The sequence below is a fragment of the Beta vulgaris genome, chromosome 7 (genome assembly GCF_026745355.1).
Source record: "Beta vulgaris subsp. vulgaris cultivar EL10 chromosome 7, EL10.2, whole genome shotgun sequence".
Taxonomy (NCBI): Eukaryota; Viridiplantae; Streptophyta; class Magnoliopsida; order Caryophyllales; family Amaranthaceae; genus Beta; species Beta vulgaris.
In genome coordinates this window covers 42,617,960-42,643,538 of record NC_079208.1, presented here as the reverse complement: position 1 = coordinate 42,643,538, position 25,579 = coordinate 42,617,960, and the positions used below count along the sequence as shown (strand labels likewise).

The 25,579-nt window shown below is 34.9% G+C and overlaps 2 protein-coding genes across 2 annotated transcripts; one reads left to right on the top strand and one right to left on the bottom strand.

Moving 5' to 3' along the window:
* Positions 1–9,874: 9,874 nt before the first annotated feature.
* Positions 9,875–14,668, top strand: LOC104899505 (cytochrome b5). The gene is made up of 3 exons (XM_010686703.4): positions 9,875–10,267; positions 13,195–13,261; positions 14,125–14,668. Exons 1-3 carry the CDS (start codon positions 10,181–10,183, stop codon positions 14,379–14,381), a joined length of 411 nt encoding a protein of 136 aa, XP_010685005.2. The 5' UTR covers positions 9,875–10,180; the 3' UTR covers positions 14,382–14,668.
* A 1,370-nt stretch (positions 14,669–16,038) lies between these two features.
* LOC104899504 (BTB/POZ domain-containing protein At5g48800) lies at positions 16,039–20,551 on the bottom strand. Its single transcript, XM_010686702.4, has 4 exons — positions 20,112–20,551; positions 18,557–18,623; positions 17,222–18,394; positions 16,039–16,732 (listed from the first exon to the last, which is right to left on the bottom strand). The coding sequence occupies exons 1-4, from the start codon at positions 20,174–20,176 to the stop codon at positions 16,205–16,207; spliced, it is 1,833 nt and encodes a 610-aa protein (XP_010685004.1). The 5' UTR covers positions 20,177–20,551; the 3' UTR covers positions 16,039–16,204.
* Between the last annotated feature and the right edge of the window lie 5,028 nt (positions 20,552–25,579).

Here is a 25,579-nt window from a genome sequence, read left to right as displayed (position 1 = left end):
AAGCAACTCCTGCACCTGCTTTTGACAAAAATATTGCCCGCTCTAAAGAAAAGCTCTGCATATCTTGCTAATTTCAGCCAATACTTTCTAACCATGTTGACAACATCCGAGTTTTTAATACTTTCATCTTGAAAGTTTTGAAATTCAACCAATAAACACAATTTTCCAAACCATATTTTAAAATATTCGAGTTGAAATTAAAGAGAATAGTATTAATGGGAGAATATTAATAACAAAAGTAATAAAAATTAGAAGAAAAATGAAGAATTCAGGGCTTCATCGAAAGGATGATGGCAGCCTCGATCAAAAAAGGATTAAGGTTTTTTAGGAGGAAGAGGAGAGAGGGGAAATGAAGAGGAGGCTATGTTAAATTGAAATTTTGTTATTTAGAAAAAAAGACAGTTCTTGTCCCAGGCGATACTTCCCGAATTATTTACCAACGTGTATTTGAAGCGTTCAAAAATAGAAATAGTATATTGTCTTTAAATGATTTTTCCCTCACAAAGACCAACATGAGTATTGTAGCGTAGTTGGTTATTAGTGCATTAGCATATCAAATGAAAAGTCATGGGTTCGAGTCTTGAAACACACATTTTTATTGCTTAACTAGTATTTGGGTCCGGGGGATGCCTCAGGTTTTCTCTGTACTACAATTTAGTAGTAGTCAAATAAGCCATCTCATACTCATTTAAGAAAGTTATCTCATTCATTATATGAATTTCAAAAGTTTTTCATTCATATGTCATCATTAATTTTGATTGAAAAAACAATAATGGTATGGTGGAGTAATGATTAGATCTATTTCTTTCATACTTGAGGTTGTGGGTTCAAATTTTCATGTCAACAATCTTCTTTATTTTTTACTATATGACAAAGACGTGGATAAAATGCTATTGAATGAGGGATGGTGACACGTGGCGCATATACGTTGTTATGCACACCTTTTAATATATTTGTATAGATGCCTCATTCAATTGTGTGATGTAGGGAAAAGTATATACTTCCTCCGTTCCGTTTTAAATGAAACGTTTGCTTTTTCACGCAACCCAACGCGCTTCTTTAGTCATTAATATCTATAGTTGTGTACACGTAAAAAATATAAAAAAGTTATAATTTGATAGTATGCATCGAGACGAATCTAACAAGATCCCACTTGACTATGTTTTTCTTTATATAATAGCGATAAATTGGAGTCAAAATTGATCAATGAATAGTGTCATTTCATCCAATGTTTCATTTAAAAAGAATGGAGGAAGTATATATATACACACACATACACATTAGAGTTTTGATTAAATTATCTTTACGAAAGTTGTTATATTAATAATAATTTAGAACGTTAAAATTGGTTTACCATTAATTACGTAAGTTCAGTTTAAAATTAAAATTTAATTTTTTTAGTATAAAAAAAGAATGTTGTATTCTTTAGTTTTACGAAATTCTTTAAATTATAAACAATTTTTTACCATATACACTTGACAATTATTTTTGCACCATATACCCTTTCGACTTTTGAAATTCACCATATACCCCTTACTTTTGAAAAAATACATCTAGTTACGCTTAATGACTAACGGCGTTAAACTCTGTGATAAGTTACTTATTGGTTGGTTATGAGAAAGCTCAAGCATAAGAATAAGTGAAGATATTAATATGCTCTTTTTACAAGATTAAGGTATGTTATGTAGTTAGATCTTTTGAAATGTGATTTTATGTGATAAAGTTATTTATTGATTTACTGGTTGGACTGGTTTAGGAATTCGGTTTAAAATGGTTATAATATTTTATTGTTCACTCTTGGAAGTGAACAGAAGGAATGATTTTATCAATCATTTTTATATATAGAAGTTTTGATATCCGTTTTGGAAAATTAATTTATTTTTACAAGGAAAGGTTGATTGATTTTTATGAACTTTGAATGTTCAAAAAGTTGTTTATGAGGAAAGGATATTTATTCATGACTTACAAGTCATATTATTGTTATCTCCGCTTGATTAACATCAAGAGATTCAAAGCCCACTTGTTGGCAATTATAATTACCCCTTGATATAGCTCTGTCATGGGATGACTAGCTTGGGGTGTGCACACTTAGCAAAATAGAAGGGTAGATAAGAAGATGAATTGTTTTCAAGATTATTTTTAATCCAAGTTTTTTTGAAAGAGTTTGTTCTTAAAAGGTCGTTCTTGAATTACTATTCAAGTGTTTGGAAAGAGTTTGTTCTTAAAAGGTTATTCTTGAATTAGGAACTTGAATAAGAAATATAAAACTAGAATAGATAAGAAGAGAAAGAAGAACCTCGAAGTAAGAGAGTATGGATCCAAAATTAAATAGTTTGTAACCTTCACCATAAATTAGGAGATAAAACCAAGATTTGTAACCTCCATATAAATTTGGATGTTATAGGAGAAAAAACACTTCCTCCAATCACTATGGAATCCCTTAGGAAAATATGGCCCCAAAAAAAATTTTTTTTTTTTTTTTGGTTTTCTGAAAATTTTCGACTAGGATTTATTACCAAAAGCTTAACAAATCCAATTTTGGCAGTATATTCCCGCCAAAATAATTTAAAACCAGTCAAAATAATAAAATACCCTTTTCTTAAAATATTTATTTAGAAAATAAATATAAAATAAATATTTAATTATTCAAAGAAATACTAAAAGAATATATATGGACCATTACAAATAATGATAACAATAATTGCATTAATTAATATCCTTAATATAAAAATGTCGATAATAATAATAACACTAATAGGAATGACATTAAAAAGAGTTATTATCCAGTTATTATTAATGTCGTTAACGGTGTTAATAATGTTAAAGTTGTTATGTCATCCATAATACAAGTCAATTCATAGGTCATACTCGTTCGTTGGGCATAGTTCATACTCCATAATTAGCATATATAAATATAAACCATAATCATAATCCATATTCTAATTCACATAGTCACATAATTAAATCGATTTAGTCCTTACGGGAACTAGGTTTAGATGGACATCGGATATTACCTCGTGATGCGTGCCCAAAACTTAAGCTCATGGACGGATTAAAACTCTTGATATTCCTTGTCTACGCAATCGGAGTCTACAATAGACATTAACGAGATCTAAGTTAGTTACCAAAATAACCCCGTTTTATATATAAAACAATTTAAATAATTCAAATAAATTAAAGAAATTCTTAATGATTTTAAAAGAGTTTATAAATCAAAGTTTATGGTTTTAAAATTTTTATGAAATTAGTTTAAGTACTTAAAGATTACTTCAACTTAATTTTTATTAACTTAAACAATTATTTTAAGAAAAAATTGATAGGAACAATCCCAACTATATATGGGCGTTCCGCCATTTTCAGTCCCAACTAAGGATTATTTCTGCGCGGTCCCAACTATACATTATTTTTTGTCAAAATTGGTCCCAGCAGGTCAGTGACCTGCTACAACAGGTAAAATGCATTTTTTTTTTCTTTTTTCCTTTTCAGTACCACATATTCAACATCACCCTACCACCCAACACATCACCCCCACCAGTCCACCACCCAGCACCACCAACACTCTCTCTCCACGAAAACACCACCCATATCCCCTCCTCCACCATTTCCCGCCTAAATTTCACATCTCCAGCAGCCAAACGTCCCCCTTCACCTTAACCCACCCGCGTTGATGAACCTCCATCCTAAATAAAGTATTTTCTCTCTACTTCAATTTTGTTGCTTTCACTTCTATTAAATTCAGTTTTTATTTTAAAAATATAAGTATCAAATTGAAGTATTGAAGTTTATTTTTATTCCTTAATGCTGAATAATTCTGATTTTACAACATGTATTTACTAAATTGAAGTGTTAAACTTAGCATACTCATTAATTATATCTTTTTTTTGGAGGTTTTTCTTCTGTCAATGGATTTTATGTGAAGAAATTCCATTTCTGTTAGTCTACAAAAGTCACTGGTGCTACATACGAAATAGAAGATGGAAGGAAGAACGAATAGGAGCAACATCAATAGGAGTAGCAGCCGCAGATCGCAACACAACAGCGACACACAGCCGACAGACGAAAGAGAGTAGCAATAAGTTTGGGGGTTTTGGCGGGAACTGTAATAAGGGGAGATGGGTGAGGAATTGGTTAAGAATGGTGGTGGTGGGTGAGAGGGAAGAGAGAGAAAGAAACATGAGAGGAGGAGGTTTAGATCAGAGGAGTGAGAAGAGATGGTGTGAAGTTTTGGATTTGGAGGAGTTCGGTAATTTTTCTAAGAATGGAACTGCTTTAGGAGTGAGGGTTGGGATTTGAATATTGAACGGGGTGCAAGGCACAGGGAAGAGAAAAAGGATGAGGGTGGTAGGGAAAGGGAGGAAGAATGGTGGTCAGGGGAAGGGGGGTAAGGAGGGAGAGGCATGGGAGATTAGAGGGAGAAGAGAGAAAAGGAGGAAAAAGTAAAAAAAATCAGTAAGAAAACCAAAAAAAATAACCTGTTAAACAGGTAATCAGTCACTTGGGACCAATTTCAGCAAAAATGATGTATAATTGGGACTGCTCAGAAATAATCCTTAGTTAGGACTGAAAATGGTGTAACGTCTATAGTTGGGACTGCTCCTATCAATTTTCCTTGTTTTAAGTGTAGGAAACTAACTTCTTACTTTGTTCTAGAAATTAAGAAATATAAGAGACTAAATTAATATAAAATTTACCAACTTAATAAAGCAAGCTAGTTTAGGAAAGTTATTGGTTTCTTTTAAATGAAAAATAGTCTAATAAAACTAAAAAAAGGAAAAATGAGTTCTTTTTACTGATTCTTTGAACCAGTTTTCAAAACTGAGAAAACAACGAAACAAACAAAAACGAAGAAGGGAATGAAGGCATGGAAAGGACGAAGAGCAGAGAAGGAGAGCGAGGGAGGGAGGCTGGTGGTTTCAGGTGGTGGTACACGACGAGGCTCGGGCGGAGTCGACTAGTCAGTGGGTTCAAGTGGGGGAGGCTGAGCGCGGCTGCAGAGGTTGCGAAGGGCCGGGGAGGAGTTTGGTTGGCGGTGCTACGGTGGTTCAGGTGGCGTTTGACGGCAAAGTCAGTCAGGGACAGGGTCAGGTGGTTCGAGTGGTGGTTGACGGTGGTTCAGATAAACAATGTAAATGTTAATGGTGGGTTGCAATTTTTATTTAATTTTCAAAACAGAAATCAGAAATTGAGAGAGAAAAGAAGAAGATTGAAGCAAACCTTTTTTAAAGTTTGTGTGCTTGAGCAATTGAATGTGTTTGGGTTGCAATTTATAGAACAGATTTTCTGAATTTGTGGAGCTTAGTCAACCTCCATTAACGGAGGAAGTATGGTTATGGTGAAGTATGGTGAGGTATGGTGAAGTATGATGAAGTAAGGTGTTTGAGATTTACTTTTGATTTATTTTACTCCCAAAATTCGGGATTGTGGATTGAATTTCAAACTCTACTGATAAGAGCAGTTGATTTGTTGAAAAAACAAATTTCCTTTGCTTTGTTGATCATATGTGAAAAGGGAGAGAGATGGTGAAGATGGTCACATTTTCTTTCTTTTTTTTGTTTTTTGTTTTTTTGGCTTTTCCTATTTCTTTTGGCTAAAAGGACACATGGGTTATGGACTTGACATTGGGCTCGATATGGGTTGTTAATATTGATGGACAATTGTTTGGATGAGAATACCCACAAACTAAATAAATACTTTCAATTACCATAATTAATAATTGACTTATTTAGAATAATGAAAATAATTAATTTATAAAATACATTTCAATTAAATTATTTGAATAAACTCGTTAAATAAATCACAATCAAATGAAATCATTATTTTAATAAACATAATTATCAAATAAAAATGCATTATTATAAAAATAAATTTAAGTGGAAATAATCTTGAACCTTAATAAATAATAAAATAAGCTCTGAAAATTCAGGATATTACATCTACTCGTCCTTAAAAACAAAGTTTGTCCTCGAACTTTAAAGTTAGATGTTTAATATTAACGAAACAGTAGCTTTGCGCTTTGTTACTATTACACCTTGAGTTTGATGTTATTGTTAGCAAGGGTTGAAGCAGACCATCCAATTAAAAGCGATCCATATAATTGAAATATGAAATTAAATTAATTAGTCCATACTTTAGAAAAACAAAGATTGTAAATAAATTAATTAGATGGCGTGCCGCTATGTCTGATGAATATAAGGCTCCAATTGATAATGATACTTGGGAGGTAGTGCCTCTTAACTATAATTGCAATTTGTAATCTCCCGTAATTTTATGGATTTTATAAATATATTTTAGTATTTATATATTTATATTTAAACATAATTTAGTTTGAAATGATTTATTTATTTAAAGAAGGTTGACCATTTTGAAAGTCAAAGAAATTATTTTACGGATTTAAGGAAGTTATAATATTTTTGATAAGGCATGTTTTGAAAAATGTTTGAAATACTAATTGGATTTGGAAAAGGAGTTTAAATGGGATTGAGGAACCCAAATTCTAAGTGGGTTAAGAAAAGGATTTATATTGATTTTAGAAGTTCTAAATCATCAATCCTATTAATCATAAAACTCTATTCAAACCCAATTGCCTTTTCCTAAACCTAAAAGGAAAAGCCTACTTATAAAAACCTTAAACCCAATTATTTTACCCACACAAGATATCCTCTCTCCTCACGAATCCCAAATAACCGGCCCCCTCTTCCTCCTCTCTCTTTATGTTGCTTTTTCTTCTTCTTCCAATTTTCTTTCTTCTTCTTCAAGAAATGCTTTATTCTTCACCAAGAAACGTCACAACACCACAATTTCCACCACCACCACCGTGTTGTTGCTGCTGCCGCCACTGCTAGGGAGTACCGACGCCTACTTCCATTGTTCTCTTTGATTCGTTGGTTTAATTCAATCTTTTTTCCTTCTCAAGTTTTGATTAAAGATTATGTTTTTATGTTTGTTTAGTATTAATTATGATTAATAACTTTAATTTACTGTTTTAGTGATGAATCTTGGAGTATATAAATTATGTATTGAAAGAATAAAATTTCAAATTTGATATATTTAGATTGAGTTTTAATTATCAAAGCATGAACTTTTAGGGTGTTAATAAATATTGGAAAATCATAGTAGCATGTTATAAACTATGGAATTGATTTAACTTATGAATTTAAGCATGTTTAAGTATGTTTAAAGAGAGTTCTAATATTTTATAAGGTGTTGGAACTTTAGAAAGGGTGTTAAGTTTAATGGATTTTAATGACTAGTATAGTAGTACTATGCTAGGTAAAGTAAGTAATTGAAGTTTTAATGGTAAAAACAACTTTTAAATATTTTTAAAGAGGATTTAAAGTATTTTAAAGTTGCTGGAATTTATTTGGAGTATTGTATTTGAATTATATTGGTTGTTTTAGGCAGATATTATTCAATATGCGATTTTTAAGGTGATTAAAGGTGGCCTACCAATTTGTTTACACAAGGTACGTACATACTTATGTCTTATGTGATGTAGTATCATGATTTTAGGAAGGAAAAGTTATAGTATCATGTATAGTAACTTTGTAAGTTCATATGTGATTTCTATTATGATTGAACATGTTTTATGCCTGTGTGCAAACATGTTGATTTTGAGATTTGGTTATGAGTTGAATATCATGTTTGTATGGCATATTGATGAAAGCATTTTGGTTGGGGAACTTTAGTTATTAATTCACATGGGGGAATTAATATATTTATTGAGTTGGATCATGTTGAATCATGTGTTCCCTTGTATTATTATTTTCGCTACTTTATGAGGACTGTGGGCCTTATTTGGTAAGTTGATGATTTATGCCTTTGAAAGGTAAGTTGGTTGTTGGTTAGGTTCAACAAGTAAAAAAGATTGGAATAAAAAGGAATTAATCTTGGCTTGTAAGTTGTGTGATCACTTATTTAATCATAAGATAAAAAGGAAGTTCAAATGTGAATGTTTGATTATATATGTCTGTGTTACTTGTGTGTCATAACAATAAATTGTAAATCACGTAAATTGTAACTTAGATCGTAATAAACTTTAGACTGGTGCACGTCTGAAGTCGAACAATCAAGAGTTGGAGTACATGGTGGTAGCGCATGACTTTTTCTGGGAAACGGATTGATCACCGTTCCTATTTTTCAAAAGTTCATCGATATCGCAGGTCATTCTGGAATACGGAGTCGCGCCCGTATTTCATCTTCCTAGGTGAAGGCATGTTTTGGTTAGACAACTCGGTCCAATAACTATTTTATTAAAGTAATAAAAAGATGGTTAAAGTTTAGTTCAGTAAAAGTTATATGCGGAATGTTAGATTGTTATATTATTATTTATCTGTATTACTATGTAGTACTCAGATTTAATTTGCTGATTACGTGCTTTGTTTATGTATGATGATCATAGCTTTACCTTATTGATCCTGTAATGACCCATTTTGGTGAGCAGATTCTGTAGAGCATTGACATGTACAGGTATGCTGATGTTGCATCATGGGAATCCGGGAATGGAGATTGGAGAGCTTGTGTAACAAGTTGACTTATTAATGTTTTTAGTATGAACATATTATTAAGTTTGGTTTGAAGTTAACAGTTATAGTGTGTTGGTTTTAAGTACTTTGTTTATTTATTATATTTAAAGTATGAAGTTAGTTATTTGTTTCCCGCTACAAAATTATGAATAAGCCGATATATAATCACACGGGCGATAATGCTCTGGTAATTCTCTACGTTTTATATTGAAAAGGTACTTTTAGAAAGAGAGAATTATCGGGGTGTTACACAATTTACTCTGATGTAAGTGGGTATATAGAGTAAATATCATTCAAATGATATTGTGGAGCGGTTCAAGGCTAGACTTGTTGTTTTTGGCAACCATCAGCAGGCAACTTAAAAACCTTTAGTCTAGTTGTTCGTCCCAATGCTGTGCGTCTGGTTATTACTATTGCTGTTACTTTTAAGTGGGCTATTCGTTAACTAGACGTCAAAAATATTTTTCTTCATGGTTTCCTCCATGAAGAAATTTATATGCATCAGCACCCTAGTTTTATTCATTCTTCTAAGCCTGGTTATATTTGTCGTTTGCGTAAGTCAACTTATGGTTTGAAACAAGCCCCTCGGGTTTGGTTTTCTCGTTTAAGCAATTTTCTCTTATCTAATAGTTTCAAATGCAAAATTGTTACACTTCCATGTTCATTCTTAAGCTTAAGGGTCATATGATTATTTTAGTGCTCTATGTGGATGATATTGTTCTTACAGGCAGTTGTCCTCAACTTCTCCACAAATATATTATGCTCTTTCTTTGCAATTTGATTGCAATGAAAGATTTAGGGGATTTGCATTATTTCTTGAGTGTTCAAGTGGTTTGCACCTTTTCTGGTTTGCTTCTGTCTCTGTACAAATATGTATTGGCTTTGGGAGCATGGCCAGAAGGCCAACCGCCCAGGGTCCAAGCATCAAAGGGGCCTAGACATACATAACATAATGAGTATGGGTTGAAGTGTAAAAGGTTCAGCATCCTAAAATCATCCGATCATTCCTAAGTTGTATTTCATGTATCGAATGCATGGTTTTCTAAATCTTAAATGGCCCAAGTATGAGTTGTACTTCCGTTTGCTGCTTTTGCAGCTTGACTTTTTTAGCTTACTAATTTATTACCAACTGTTAATTTTAAAAGAGTCGTACTTCCCTTTTTTTATGTTATATAATTAATTACAATTTACACATCAAGATCCAAAACCACGTCAGTCACAGTGCTAACATGTCATACCAAGAATGTGTTGGCCTAGTGGTTAAAATTGAAGTGTTGTGATTTGTGAACGATAGGTCACAATGTGCCATAGTCCAGGCTATTGAATACTGGGGGCGTGTGGTTGGTAAGCGCATCTAATCAAAGCTGGGGCAACAAATTCAGGTTCACCTACCCTCAAATTTACCCATCCAATCTCATTTCCTCTTTCTCTTCTCGACCCACCAACCCATTTTACTACTTTTCTGCATCTTTCTCCCCAACCTTCAAATCTCACTCACCCACTCTTTTTTAGCACAAAATTTTCGCACATCTCTTCTATCTACTTCATCCAAATCTTACCCAGAAAGCTGAAGAAAAGTGTTGTTTAGGATTTGATTTCCCAGGAAAAAAGGAGTTGTTTTCTTTCACTTTTTTGTTTAAACAAAATCAAATACAATTATGGGTGGTGAAGGGAAGGTGTTCTCTTTGTCTGAGGTCGCAGAACACAACTCTTCTAAAGATTGCTGGCTTGTTATAGGCGGAAAGGTCCAACCTTTTCCTCTTTTTAATTTTTTTAAATTTTTCTAAAATTCAGTTGAGTAATTTTACTAAACTAATCACTTGGATTTTTTATGGTTATATTTTTGGCTATCAGTTGATTTTACATTCTGGGTATAATTTGTTCTGCATCAATTCTGTTGAGTTGATTTTATAAAATGTATATTATGAATGTATTTAAAATTTTGATTTGATTTATGCTTTTTCTTGTATATATATTCAGGGATCTTGATTCAAATTTGTTAGATGACTGTGAAATTATGATGTAAAATGTTTGTATGATTTTTAATGATCTTGTAGTGGGTATGATTCGATTTGCGAACATCGGCTACTTACTTAGGCTTTGTTCTTTTCACATGAATTCCTTATGTGAAGTTAAGGAGTCTTTAGGAACATATATTAGTTCTAATGACCTTTTTATTTTTTTTGGTGAACCATACCCGGTTTCCGAAATCCATTTTGGATCCCGACTAATCCGGATTCGAGCCGGGTCAGGCCCCAATTGGGGGGAAAGCTCTCCCAGCACACTCTGCTGCGTTCCCAGGGCTCGAACTCGAGACCTCTGGTTAAGCTAGAACAACTCCCTTACCGGTTGATCTAAGCATGTGTTGGTTAGTTCTAATGACCTTGGTTAGACCTTATATGAACTGATTAGATTTATTCTGAATTTATTGGATTTTATAATCTTTTAAGGGGAATGAACATAGCTTTAGATTCAGAGAATGACAGAAGATTCTACCTTAGACTCAAAAAGAAGGATTGAAGATTCAACCTTATACTCAAAAGTCAAAAGAATGATAGAAGATTCTACCCTATACTCGAAAGATTGATTGAAGATTAGTATAATAAATAAGCATTTGAGGTGGAGTGGGGTATCTTTTTATGCATGATAGTCTTAGGTTCCTAGCTTTACTTCGAAACGGGATCTTCTAATTGTTATTTCCTCTATCACTAAATCATGGTGTCACAACAAGGCCGCATCGTATCGTATCACCCGTAAAGGTTTTCAAATCTACCAAACCGATATTACTGCATCGTAAAGGTGAAACAAAACCCCGCATTTTAGGCGGGTTTTAGGGATATTTCATGGCTTAAGCCGATATCAGCGGTACGAAAACCGCACCATCCCCGTTCCCGCATCACCGTGACCGCTACCGCAACTATGACGGAAACCGTATTTCCGAACTATGCACTAAATGTTCTCCTGGTTTTCCATTAGGGTGTTTCAGAATGCTCTTTCTAGAGGAAATATTACTTTATATGGACATCAAAAAAGTAAGAGAAAAGTACTAGAGTAAGAGTAAAGTTCCAAAAATAAAAGAAACGTGTCTTCCTTGGTTTTTCCTACAATCCCTATAGGAAGTAAATTTAGAAATGGAGGGAGTATACTATGCACAAATATTCTCTAGTGTATCCATGTATTTTAGCATATGGGTCTGAATATAAAGCTAATAAGTGTTTATCTATTAATTGCTACCAGGGTCTAGAATCATTTGTTACATTGTCTCAATCCCTAATCTATTCTAAAACATAATGTCCATTCTTTGACAGATGTCTTGTTTTGATATTATGGCGTTTGCAGCCAAATTCTTATATGCATAAGACGATTAAGTGTACGGAAAATTAAGGGTATTTTTATGTGTTATAGAATGACTTTTATGAATAAAATTACTAAGATATAGAATTTGTAGACTTATGATCAATAATATATATAAGATGGCTTTTGTTGACAGGAAATACGATGATATAAAATCGTATACCAATGTAAAATAAGAACATTTATACCCCTCATAAAAAAATGTGCATCACAAGGTCTTTATGCAAGGTTTCATCATCGATACCATGTTTACGAGTTCAAGGATTCTAGACAAGTACCATAGAATGAAATGAAGAAGATGACCTGCATAGCTGTATGACATGTTGTTAAGATGATAGATTTGACATAGTTTTCATAGTGTGTTTTTTGTTTGGTTGTGCTTTTTTCGTCTTTTTGGTTTCTCATTGATTTTACTTATTATCTGGAGTTTTAGAAAAGAAGTTAGCTTGTGCTGCAGTTCTCTTCGCTGTGTAGAAGTAGCATGAACTCATGAAGTTGGACTAAAATAAAGCTCTAACTTGGACAGCCCTCCCCCCCCCCCCCCCCCCCAAATTTTTGTTGAGTTTTTAGATATATGGATCGTGTTATAATAGTAAAAATTATAAAAGCTTGTGACATAGTAGATGAGTATAGTAATATACTTGCTTTGGACGAGGTTGTAGCACTGATGTAGACATATATATAATTCAGCATATCATCTTCATTTTGTTAGTGACTGCCACAAAATGTGGATAGTGGATGCATGTGGTTGCATCCTGTTTTTCAATGATAAATTCTAGTAGATATAGATACAAATGTAAAAATTCGTAAAGTAGGTACCCCATGTCACAACTCCATAAGACCAGTCTGGATAAACTAAGTACTTTGTTTCAACGTCCAGTTACTACCTTATTTCATCCCTCCTCTTGCTTGTTGGATGGCTGAATGCTAGCGTAGAATTGTAGAGAATGTTACGAAATGATGAATGTGGAAGTTCTTTGAGAAGGGTGAATATCTAAATTTAGTGAGATGATGAAGCCAAGCATTATGAATCCATAGACCATGTCAATCCTTGGTTCTTTGAGCTGTGATGGGGAACAGATTATTAATAGTTCAATGTTTCAGATGTTCCTGTGTTGTCGATTTTAGAGGTTGATCTGTGCGGCAGTTGTAAAGAGGCATATATTTTGTTCACAAGGCATCTGTGGGTTACATCAAATTTAGGATTGACTGTTTATGGAACATATATGCAGTACAATTGACTTTGGAATTGTATCTTTTACTCTCTGGGATCAACTACTTTTTTCAATTTCTAAGGTTTTTTCACGCATTGGAACAGGTATACGATGTAACCAAGTTCTTGGAAGACCATCCTGGTGGCGATGAGGTTTTGTTGTCCGCAACAGGTATAAGACCATTACGATGTGACCAAATATTGTTACATGAACACATTCCATTTTTACACACATTTTAATGATGCATTTAGACTTTGAAAGATGCCTTGGTCAAATGTTGGAACAGGTTATGCTCTTAGCTCAACATATATCATTTTTTTTATCAAGAGGAAGTTATTAGTTCCTTCTGCCCTATATGGGCAGCTTTCAGGCATATGTTTAATCATATTATCAATCAAAGCCCAACTTATTGTGCTGCTGACTTCTTGACCAGACATATGAAAGAGGATCTGTAACTTAGAGAGTGTTTGGTTGGAAGAATAAGAATTTTTTCTTTTGAAAAGTAGTTTTTCCATTTTTCTTGGTTTGGTTTGTGAAGGAGGGGAAATAGTTTTTCCAAGAGTAGAAAATACATAAAGCTCTTTTTAAAGGAATAAGTTCTGTCACATTCTCTTCCCTATTATGTACCTCCAATTTTCTCTTCTTCCCTCTATATTCATTTTTCTTTTCCCTCTAACTTAGCTTGTGAGGAACAAAACGAATGAGAACTAGTTTACAATAGTTTCTTCTCCCCTGCTCCTTACCCTTGGAGAATGTTCTTATGGACTATCATTTTCCCATTGAAAATGTTTTCCATACAACCAAATAAGGTACAACCTAGATGAGAATTTGCTTCAGAGAGGCAAAGAAAGAGAAGAAAGTTTAATCAATTCAATATCAACTTGGGTGTTCCTATATGCTCATTTTTCGTGCTTTATGAAATTCGTTCGGCATCAAAACTGCAAATCAATACTTGTGTATAGAATTACCTCTTGGCCTTTTATCTAGTTGCTAAGAATAAGGTCATAATACATATACATATGCATGGTGTGCAGGAAAAGATGCAACCGATGATTTTGAGGATGTCGGTCATAGCAGCACTGCCAGAGCCATGATGGATGAGATGTACGTTGGTGACATTAATACTGCAACTATTCCTACCAAGGTCAAATACACACCCCCAAAACAACCACAATACAACCACGACAAGACTTCGGAGTTCATCATTAAGATCCTTCAATTCCTAGTTCCCATCCTAATTTTGGGTTTCGCTGTTGCCATGCGATTTTACACTAAGCAATCAACTGAATAAATTACGGTGTCTTCTGAGGAAACAAAAAAGATCATCAATAAGAATGCAGTATTTTATGGAGTCTCTTCTTACTAATTAGAAATTGTCAATCCACAATGTGTGATTTAGTTAAGCAGCTTCTTTTCGGTGTTTTGTGTAACAAATCTCCTCCCCTCTCCCTTTTTTTGTGTGATTCTGAATTTACAGCCAATTTGTTCTCCGCAATTGACTATTATCCTCCTTCCTGAGTTATGAATTTTGGTCCTTAGCATTTAGCAACATCAATTTTGATTAATTTTAATTCCTTATTGTTTTTTTTCTTTACTTGTCCCATACCTCTTATTATGCTTGGTGATTAGGGTTGTTCAAAAGTGATCTATATATAGAAATCTTCAACTGTAAAGAAGACTTGAGTATCCATGAATAGGCCAAATTTAGAGCTGCATGATGGTAAATTTCGGGTACCTGAATTAACTAGAACCGACATATGGATACATTACTTAGGCTATGTTCAGTTCACCTTATTTCTGCTTATTTCAGATCTAATCAGATCAGATCAGATTAGAAAAAATAAGTTCAGATCAGATCAGTTCAGATCATGCTTATATTTAAAAATCATTATATCTTTCATTATATATTAGTAAAAATTATAATAATTGAATATTAATAAAGTACTCATTGAGACGAATCAAACAAGATCCCACATGACTATTTTTTCTTATATATTGAGAAAAATCTAAAAGATAAGATCTTGTAATCAGATCAGTTCAGATCAGATCAGATCAAAAAAAATAAGTTCAGATCAGATCAGATAAGTTCAGATCAGAAAATTTCAGGTGAACTAAACATAGCCTTAGAGCAACTACAATGGTAGGCTTTTGGGACTTGCTTGCAATATTTTAAAAATAGTGAGCAAGTTGCTGCTCAACCATTGTAGTAGAGTTTAATATGTCTGGTAGAGAGCAATTGTTGTTTGCCCAAGCAGGTTGCTTGACTACAAAAAAGTGATTTGTGGTGGGACCTATTAGTTAAATTACCAATGATATGCAAGAATAAGAGCTTAGTTGGCAAAATGGGTCACATTCAAGCTAGAACTAGTTGTTGCTTGCCATTGGAGTAGTATGTAGCTTAAATTTATTGTAGTTTGAAAAGATGATGTGGCATGACAAGCAACATAGGGTTGTTGCTTGCCATTGGAGATGCTCTTAATTGCTGAGGTGGGTACTGAGTTTTAGTGGGTTGTTGCTTGCCATTGGAGATGCTCTTAATTGCTGAGGTGGGTACTGAGTTTTAGGATACTGGGTACTTCCATACTTGATTAAGAATTAATGTTAACTTTGGTATCCACATCATGCATAGCGCCATAGCCTTGGTAAAAAAAACTTTCTTTTTCTCATTTATCAAGATCAAATATCTACTAGAGATGGTTATATTCTACAAAATTTATACTTTTTATATTTGCTGGTGCATTGAATAGATGTGTCCGGTGGTACATTGGATAGATCATAGATATTCGCTTTGGCAGGGTTAATCAAGTTGTTGATTGTAGGATAACCTATCATGTATCAACCCTCCAAAATCCCTATCCGACCCCTGAACAAAAGTTTGCATATAAACACATGATTATCTCTGGCATCTGCATGAAGACGATTCAGAAATCTATATATAGACATGCATATATCATACAAAAATTTCCATTTCTTTATAACATTCCGAATTGAAGAAGAAATGTGATCACTAAGTTAAAAGCTCAAACTCATATACAAAATTAAGTGGCACAGGGAGGCAACTAGCAAGAAAGAAGAAGCTGAAAAGCCCTAGTATGCGTTGCTCATGCAAGAACATTAATACGTTCTATCAGTCACCTTAGAATCTGTCCTCTGTGACTGCCTTGAAGGAGTAGGAGAACTCGATTCCCTGGATGAACTGTGTCCAAAGAAGCTTAGTTTCCCAAGTTTCTTTGAAAAAGAGCTCATAAATTTACGGGAACCAGATTTTTGCATGGTCCTCTTCATACAAACATGGTCCTTTTCCAAATCATTCAGTCTCATTCTCATACGAGCTAGCTCGAGCTTTAGCTCTCGATTTTCTCTCCTTAGTGATGCATAGTTGTCTTTGGGAGACATTGATGCACTCAGAGCTCCACTATTGACACGCCACGAATGAAACATTGGCTTAGGTTCCTCTTCGGGGAGAGAGCATCCTAAGGCATTCCGGAGTCTTAGCTGCTCAAAATAGAGTACTTGGACTATTGATTGTAGAGGAAGCCGCTCATTTTGAGCTGCATGTGCGCCTGCTTCTTGTGAGAGCTTCTGGAAATCAATCATTTTGCAAAGCTTTCTCTTGTCTGCATCTGATAATCCCTGATGTGCCTGTTTATAAGTAGGAACATAACTCATCAATCACTTTACAGCATGCATCTAATTAAGTTAAAAACATAGCTCAAGTTACATGGTTAATTAAGGGTGTGTTCTCTTCACCCGAACTTAGCTGAAAACAAACATATTAGACTAGATTGGACCTGATCGTCCTTGAAACTGTAGCAGACCAAATAAACTATATCTTGCAAGGTAAAGTAATGAAGCACGAGAAACTCATACAATTCAAGAATGAAACTTTCTTTTGTCTCCTAAAGGACATGATGAGACGGATTCATTTTGACAGAGCAGATTGATACATCTAGCAGAACACATTTGCTGATTGCAAAAATACAAATCAAACCCAATATTTTCAATCGGTTGTAATCAGTGTTGTGCTACTGTTAAATCTTGGCAAAAAGAGTAGGTAAAGATGGCAGGGTCAAGATCCTATTTCCTTCAAATCAGAAAATATTGTTGTCTATGCATAATTTTGACATTTACCTTGAGATAAACGTCAATGGCTCTATATAACGCGTCATGAATGGTTCGTGCATGTGCTGGCAAAGCTTCTGCAATGACCAAGAACTTGTTAAGTTTGAGGTTTGCATCCGGTGCAATCTCAGCAAGGTAATTGTCCACCAGCTTTGAGACTTTGAACAGAGCACCCTGAGAAGGTGATTGAGGACTATCTGATTCAAAAACCGAGACATCTTCCAATTCTTCTTCACTATCATCTTGCTGGCAAAAGTTAACCAAGATCCTGTGAACAGTGTCCACATCAAATAGAGTATCTCCAGCATGACGAAAGGAAGGGATCAAAAGATCATCCAAAGTGGCCATATCTAATTGGGATCCGATCCTTCTCTCTAAATCAAGCCTGCAAGCAACAGAACAGTCCAGCAAAATAGCACTTCTCAGAAGCCCGAAAAGGAAACTAAGTGGTACAACCAGTTTCTCTACGGGTAAGAGACTAACAATAGTTTCAACCACGGTTCTTTCATGGCTGCCAGACCCAGCAATAATGTCAGTTCTTGTTTGACCAGAAGCATTCCACAAGCTGGCTTTCTTTGTCAACTCTTTTTCTGCATAATTTATAAGTGAGGCACCTACACTCTCGGGTCTAACCCCTCTACATTTCATCGCTGATATGACTCTCTGGTAGAAGTCTACTCGAAGGACTGAAAGATCCTCAATCCACCAGTCCCCTTCACATTTCACAGGCCGACTTAGGTTGAGCCTCCCTGAGCTACTGTACTCCAACCTTGAGAAACTTGAAGCAATCTGCTCCACACATGCCTTGGAGGCTATTGCATCAATGCATCTGCCAACAATTTTCAGCTCATCAGCCAGTGGAAGAAGGTTTTCACATTGCTTTAGAACTTCGACGCACATCTCTAGGTTTTTGCAGACAACACTGTCAAGGTATTCTTCAGCTCGAGACCCAAGACTGTCTTTCGAGTAATTTTCTGTCATTTCGAGGTAATCAGAGACACAACAGAGTTGTGCAACATTAGCTGGTGTGATCTCAAAGTTATTGCCGTAGCAGAACTTTGCTGCCAACTCAAATGATTCAGCACCTCCAGGTAGGTTGGGAAGCTCAATCTTTGATATATCAGAATCTCGGTAATCAGCCACTAACTTGCGTAATCTCCCACTACGAGAGACTAGTGGAAACTGCATATAATATATCAGGACATGGCATCAGAAATATGAATGACTAGAACGCCAAACCAGACAAATTCAGGACATGGCAAACAGCTTCAAGGAGGGTAATTAAAATGGCATCAGAATTATGAATGACTAGAACGCCAAACCACTAACTTGTGAGAAGCTCACCTTATGAAGTGCAAATGTCCCTCCTGGAACTTCTAAGGTGATATCACTCGGAACATCCCTAAATATCCTACAACACAAAAGCAAGTGAACACAATTTAACATTTGTAGAAGGGAGGGAAGACAAGAGAATTGACGATCCCATTGCATCGGTTAAAAAGAGCATTGGTGTCTATGTATACAAAATAATCTTGTTGCATGTGAAAGCATAAATCTACATCATGAATAAACAGGATTTAATCTACAGTATGAATAAAAACAATAGCAGTAACAGGAATTTTACGCAGATGCACTTTGTACTAAAAAGATGCTCGTATAAAAATTTGCTCATGAAGATAGAAACAAAGAATTCTTCGTGGCATCACCTTAAACATCTAATATGGCTGAGAAGTCATGACCGTGTTTATAATTCAGAATGAGATCGAGTACAATTGAGGGAGATACTGAAGTGGAGGATACTATTATAGCGAAAGATTAGTAAAGAAGGAAATGCTTCTTCTCTTAAACTCCTTACAGAACATATGAAAGATCGAAGAAAATCCAAGAATAGAATTACTAAAGGTTTCTTCTGAAAAATTTCTGTGTATCAGAATTTTGGAAAACGACTATTCACTTATTAGTTCTTATGGACCAAGAGAATTAATTTGAACAATTTTAATTTTTCCATGAGGGTCACTTTCTAGGGAGGTATCTAGCAGCTGGAATCCACCCCAGTAAAGTCCTCTGTATGTGATCACCTAAAAAATCTCAGCTATCCGGCCAGATACCTAGTCGTTTAAACTTCGATTTTTTGGCAAAAACAATGTACATTTGGAGTGTAAAAGCTATGTTTGAACTCAAAAATTGCTGAAACAACAACTATCTGCTGGGATCACAACCAGGTCGAGGCAATAAACGAAAAGCTTTTCGACACTGAAACGAGCAGATCAAAGGTGGCAGGACAATGATCTTTTTAACCGAGCACTTAATTGAGGATTATCTTAGTTAAACACATAGTGTAGCTCCTAAATAATGTCTTAAGTGTGCTACGGGCTAAAACACCTTTCAATAGATGGTTAAAGATGCTGACAAATTTGGCGTATCAAATACTTTTTGACCTACAATGTGATGCTAGAATCTATAGGAAGTCCCAGTGGTCCTGAAATTGACCTCAAATAAGTGGAATTTCTTCCATCAATCAGACAACCACCCCCCCTCTACCAAAATATTGAATGGACCTATTCATTCTCACTTCAAACCCCATGATGCTGATAAAATCTCATTGGTTGAATTGAAGCTCAAAATCTTCCTTCTGCAATTTTTATTACCACCTCTTAAATTAGTGCTAACATCATAATACATAAAAAAAAAGACTGATCTTGACTTCATGAAAAAGAATGACTCAAAATACATATAACAAACGTCGAAAACTTTGTATAAATTAAACAATACCCATCAGATGAAACAACTCAACTCAGCTCATATACCAAAAAAAAAAAATCTGAATTATGGAGTATCAGCAATGAACATAAGAAATTTAGAACAGCAAAAAAGAAACACTAAGAGAAGCGAAACGAACCATTCGTTGGAACGCTGTCGAGAGTTTTTAGACAGGGGAAGTTGCTGCCTATCAGTGCGATCCATTGACAGAAATGAAGAAGAAAGAAAAGAGTACAGTTAGGAGAGAAGACAGAAAATAAAACAGAAGTGGGATTTTCTTTAGTTAGAAGACAGAAAAGATGGTGGCAGTGGAAGTGGAAGTGGGGCTAAAGAGAGTGAAATGAGAATAGACAAACAAATTAAGGAAGACAAAAACAAACACCCAGGTGGAGATGCTGGAGAAAAAAACTTGTTTATTTTTTTTAAGGGGAAAATTTCTTTGGAGAAATTTCGTCGTCGAAATGGGTGGTGATCAAAGGCATAGATTGCTCTTGACCATACCAATGGACCTATATTGTGGTGGGTCATCATCATTTTTTTGCTGGGAAATTTTTATTTGGGATGATCAGATGAAAATGTGAAAAATTGAAATACAGTCTTTACAAATACAGTCTTAAAAAGACCGTTAAAGAGGCGCAAAAAGAGGGGAAATGTAAGGAAGTCAAATCCTGTGTTTGTGGGGCGGGAAAAAAGCGGGAAAAATAAAATAAAGGTAGTTTATGGGATTTGACATTATTATAACTACTACTACTAACTTATCTTAATTCTTAGGTTATAAATTTGTCTTTTATAAAAGGTGAAAAAACAAAATGATGATCACATTTCTCATTCTGTACCTTTCACTTTTTGTAAAAATGGACAAATTTGCCCACTTTCTGTGGATTAAGGTTTTGTTTTTTTTTTCTAAGAAATAGTAGTTGTATAATCTTTGATATCATTTTATTTCAAATTAGGATGATCTCCTTGATTGCATGCTAAGGCATTGTTAATTTAATTTAGTTAAGGAGTGATTTTAGCATTTAATTGAGCAAATTGGGGGAGACTGGGAGAGAATGTGTTTAATCCAAAGTTGTTGAAAACAATACATTATGTTTATCCATTGTTTCTTACAAATCTCCCAATCAAATTACAATGTATTCTACCTTGTTAACTTTAAGCCATAATCTATCTATATTAATACATTAAAAGGTGTTCCTAATGTGGACACTCTCCTCTAATGCTGTAATTCAAATGCTTTATTTTCATATCAAATTAAACTTCTCAACTTAAATAATAATAATAATATTGTGTAGTTAAAAAGTATCGAACACTTGACCTCTGAAACGAAAAGTAAAAGTTTTACCAACATTGATCCAACATAACATCATCATTTAGTATTTCAGAATAAAATATAGTAATATCTTGTAATTGTATCTCATTAAAAGACTTACATAAGTAGACATAAAATATGATTTCAATTTCTTTTGTTCTTCAAATTATAACGTCAATTTTTTCTTCACAAAACAAAAAAAATACGAAAACAAACAACCTGTATATCGTGAGATACACTCACTAGTTTTTATTTTAAAACATGATAATCTTATCAACCGCAATCAATTGTCCTACTCTTTCCTGTGGGGTCAAAGTTAAAAGTTCTTGCCCATAAATTATCACTAATAACATAAGTAATGAAATATAATTAATTTTTAATGGTTTTTTTCCTATTACTTTTTCAAAATTATAATCGTCAAATGTGTACGTGTGATATGTGAAAAATTAGAATATTTTTTGGACTGAGGGAGCACCATTTAGTTTTCAAAAGAAATTGTCTTTATAAACTTGCCAAATAAAAAAGATTACCATCAACCATGTTAAACACCATTATTCATGAAACAAGACATTTTTCAAGCTATTCAAAACACCGCCAATTATACCTTACAAATGAAATAAGAATGATAGAGAAACAAATAAAAAGCTATTAAGTATTAAGTTTTGTTCTCCCTAACTTATTTTCAGTTCATTTCAGTTCAATTTAATTCATTTCAGTTCAGTTTAGTTCAATTTAATTTAGTTCAGTTCCAATAAGTTTAGTTCAAAACCTAATTTATTTATTATCATTTCTATTAGTTATAGTTTAATTCAGGCCTCTTCAATTTAGTTCAGTTGTTTTATGCCGAATAGAACAGACTCTTAGAGTAGTCAGTAATATGAGTTTTGATAAAATTTTGAGAATTAAATAAATTAAATGCCAATGCATTATGGTTGAGAGAATTGATTTTGACGGCTCCATCAAGTCCAATTCATCTAGAATTAGAATAATCTTAAGGATGCCCTTATCTTTGCGTACTCTTATTTTCGAGTGAGAATTCGATCTTTTGTGAAGGAAGTCATTCCTCTCCATTGTGACATGACATCCAACTAATTTTTGGATAACAAAACAACAACCAAGGCCTCGTTTGGTAGGGCGTAAAACGTTTTTCCGGAAAACTATTTTCCTCTATTTTCAGTTTTACATTGTTTGATTGACAAAAGAGTGTAAAACCATTTTCCCTTGGGGTAAAATTACTTTTCCAATGATGGAAAACCATTTTCCTTTCAAAATGAAGGGAAAATTATTTTCCTTATCTCTCTTGTACACTTTTCTCACTACCTCCTTACTTTCCCTTTCATTTCATCATTTTCTTTACATGAAACCAAACAACGGAAAACTAATTTTGGAATTATGTTTTCCATTGTAAATTGTTTTCCATGAAAATCATTTTACATTGAAAATGTTTTACGCCCTACCAAACGGAGCCCGTATTGAAGGTGATAATCTCCTTACCTTGGATGTTGTCCTAAAAAGAATCGGTATCCTTCTTTATAAGTGGCTCACATCATCGAAGATACCCAACTTTTTTTTTGAACAATCTAAAATGAAAAATTCAGACATCTTAAGATATAAAAACCGTATAATAGATTGAAATGCAAATATTGACTATCCACTCAATTCCTATTTAATCGTAGTTAATTGTGACATTCTCAATTATGATCCATTCGTGTTCCATACTCATCTAATAGTCCCTTAAGAAAAAGATCATCTAATGTCTTTTCTTCATATTATTACTCGCCAATACATTGAACCAACAAAAAAAATTCCTAAATTGGCAGCATCACCCACACCCCTTGTAATTGCAAATTATTTTAATCAACTATTAACCCGTGCAACAATACAGTAAAAGTTAATGTAAAACATGAAACATTGTCTTGCAAAGTAAGCAAAAATATAGGCTTTATAGATTTCTTTTCGACTTTTCGTAAGAAAAAGGTAAACAAACTTGTAGAAAAGGTCATAAAGGAAGAGAAAGAAGAAAATGTGTAGACAGCGAGAGCGGTGATGGAAATTAATTTCTATGATTACCCAGGCACCTTAATGACGGTGGGCCCAATATTATTATTATTATCAATGCAGGCCCAACGGGTCCAATCCACATAAATTAGATCCAAAGATAACAGTTTTATATTCCTTGTCAGTTATAAATCTTATAATCTCATATCCTCCACTAGAATAGTATATTCTCTTGAGTCTTGACATCAGAAAAGGAAAAACATTTTATCAAAAAAAACTAAAATGTAAGAACACAAATACGCATACGTTTTACTAAAGTTGAATGATTATAGTAGCAAAGGGTGGGTTGTAGAGGGAGGAATTGTACAAATTCTTATATACACGAGCACGAACTATGTCATATACTCATATTACATGAAGCACACCATTCTTTCACCTTATTCTTATGATTAACGATTTTTACACCAAGTACTTCCCGAGTTTTCTAGAAAATTCAAGAAATACCCTTACACTTTTCAAAATATACGGAGTACCCCTCAATTTCATAATAATACATCCAAATACTCTTAATGACTAATGTCGGTTAACTCTGTTAATCATTAATCCTATTTTTTTCAACCCTAATTGACCGTTAACTTTAACCCTAATTCTAACCCCTAACCCTTACCCCTAACCCTAACCACCAATCCACCACTCCCTCTCCCACCCTCCCACCAGTCCACCTCCCCCCACCCCACCCCTGCAACCGCTACCTCCACCCTCGTCACCTAGCCAGCCTCTTCCCCACCCCCTCCAACACCCCCAGTCCCGCTTCCCCACCCCTTCAATTTTCGCACCTCTTACCCCTCCCCCACCCCTTCGATTCTCACACCTTTCACCCTTTCCCCACCCTCGCGCCCCCACCTCTTCGATTATCGCACCTCTCACCCTTCCCTCACCCCTTTAATTCAATTTCTTCTTCCCTCTGTATTTCAATTCGAAACTCCATGTGCTTGTGAATAGGTGTTTCGCGAAAATTGAAGGGGGTGGGGTGCTGCAAGGGGTGGGAGGAGGTAGGGGTGTAACTGGATTGTACTAGATTGGACTTTACCAAATTCAGTTCAAAGTTTTTTGAACTCGAGAAATTGAGTCCAAGTCCGGTCCAAATATTTTTTGAGTCTAGTCTAGTACAGTCCAATAATTTTATCTTGAGTCCGAATCCAATCCAGTCCGATTATTATATTATTTTTTCCTCGAATTAAATTTAATGATTCACAACGCTTTCTCATAATTGAATTTGAAAAATTAAGCTCATTATATCCATTACATAGACTATGTCACATACATTCTTTTATATTATATATATATAAATATTAAATATATATATAAATATTAAACGACTTTTTCACCAAATACCCCCGACAAATTAAAAAATTCACCATATACCCTCATTGTTCCAAAAATTCACCATATACCCTCGAGTTTTTGAAAACGTTCAAATGCCCTTTTCTAACTTCCGTTAACTCACCTTAGCGTTATTTACGATTTTGCCATGATTAAGCCCTGACCCTAACATGTAAACCCTAACCCACCCTAACACTAACCCACCCAAACCCTAACCCCCTAACCCCTTGCTAGCCCAATCCCACCCTCTCCCTCCCCCCACCCCACCCCAGTATGAAACCGCCACCACCGCATCACCTGCCGCCACACCAGACTGCCACCATCGCACCAGAACAAACCGCCACCGTCACATCACCACACCAAACTTCTTCTATCTCATTTCCCCAAACCTCCCCCTCTTATCCACTCCACCGCTGCAACCCCTCTCCCACCCCTCCCCCTCCACCGCCGCTGCCCGTCCTCCACTCCCTCCCTATCAATTTCCCCCTCCCCTGTTGAATTTCCCAGCCAACAGCAACAATAATGATAACAGTCCCAGCACCACCCTCAAAAAACACAGGAGAGAGAGAGAGCAAAAATGGGCTTAGTTGGCTCGATTTTGACGGAGGGATGGGGAGGGGTTGGTGGTGCAGTGGTGCACCAGCTTAGTTGGCTTGATTTCGGCGGAGGGATGGCGAGTGGTTGGTGGTGTGGTGATGCGGTGCACGATTTCTTTAGGAAAAACAGAGGAGGGGGAGGGTGGGGCATTGGTCTGAGGTGGAGGTGAGAGGGAGGGTTGGGGCATTGGCCTGAGGTGGAGGGGGAGGGGTGGGGGTGGGGTGGGGTGGAGGGGAGGGTTAGGGGTGGGTTAGATTAGGATTAAGGTTAGAGTTAGATTAGGGTTAGAGTTAAATTAGAATTAGGGTTTAGGGTTAATA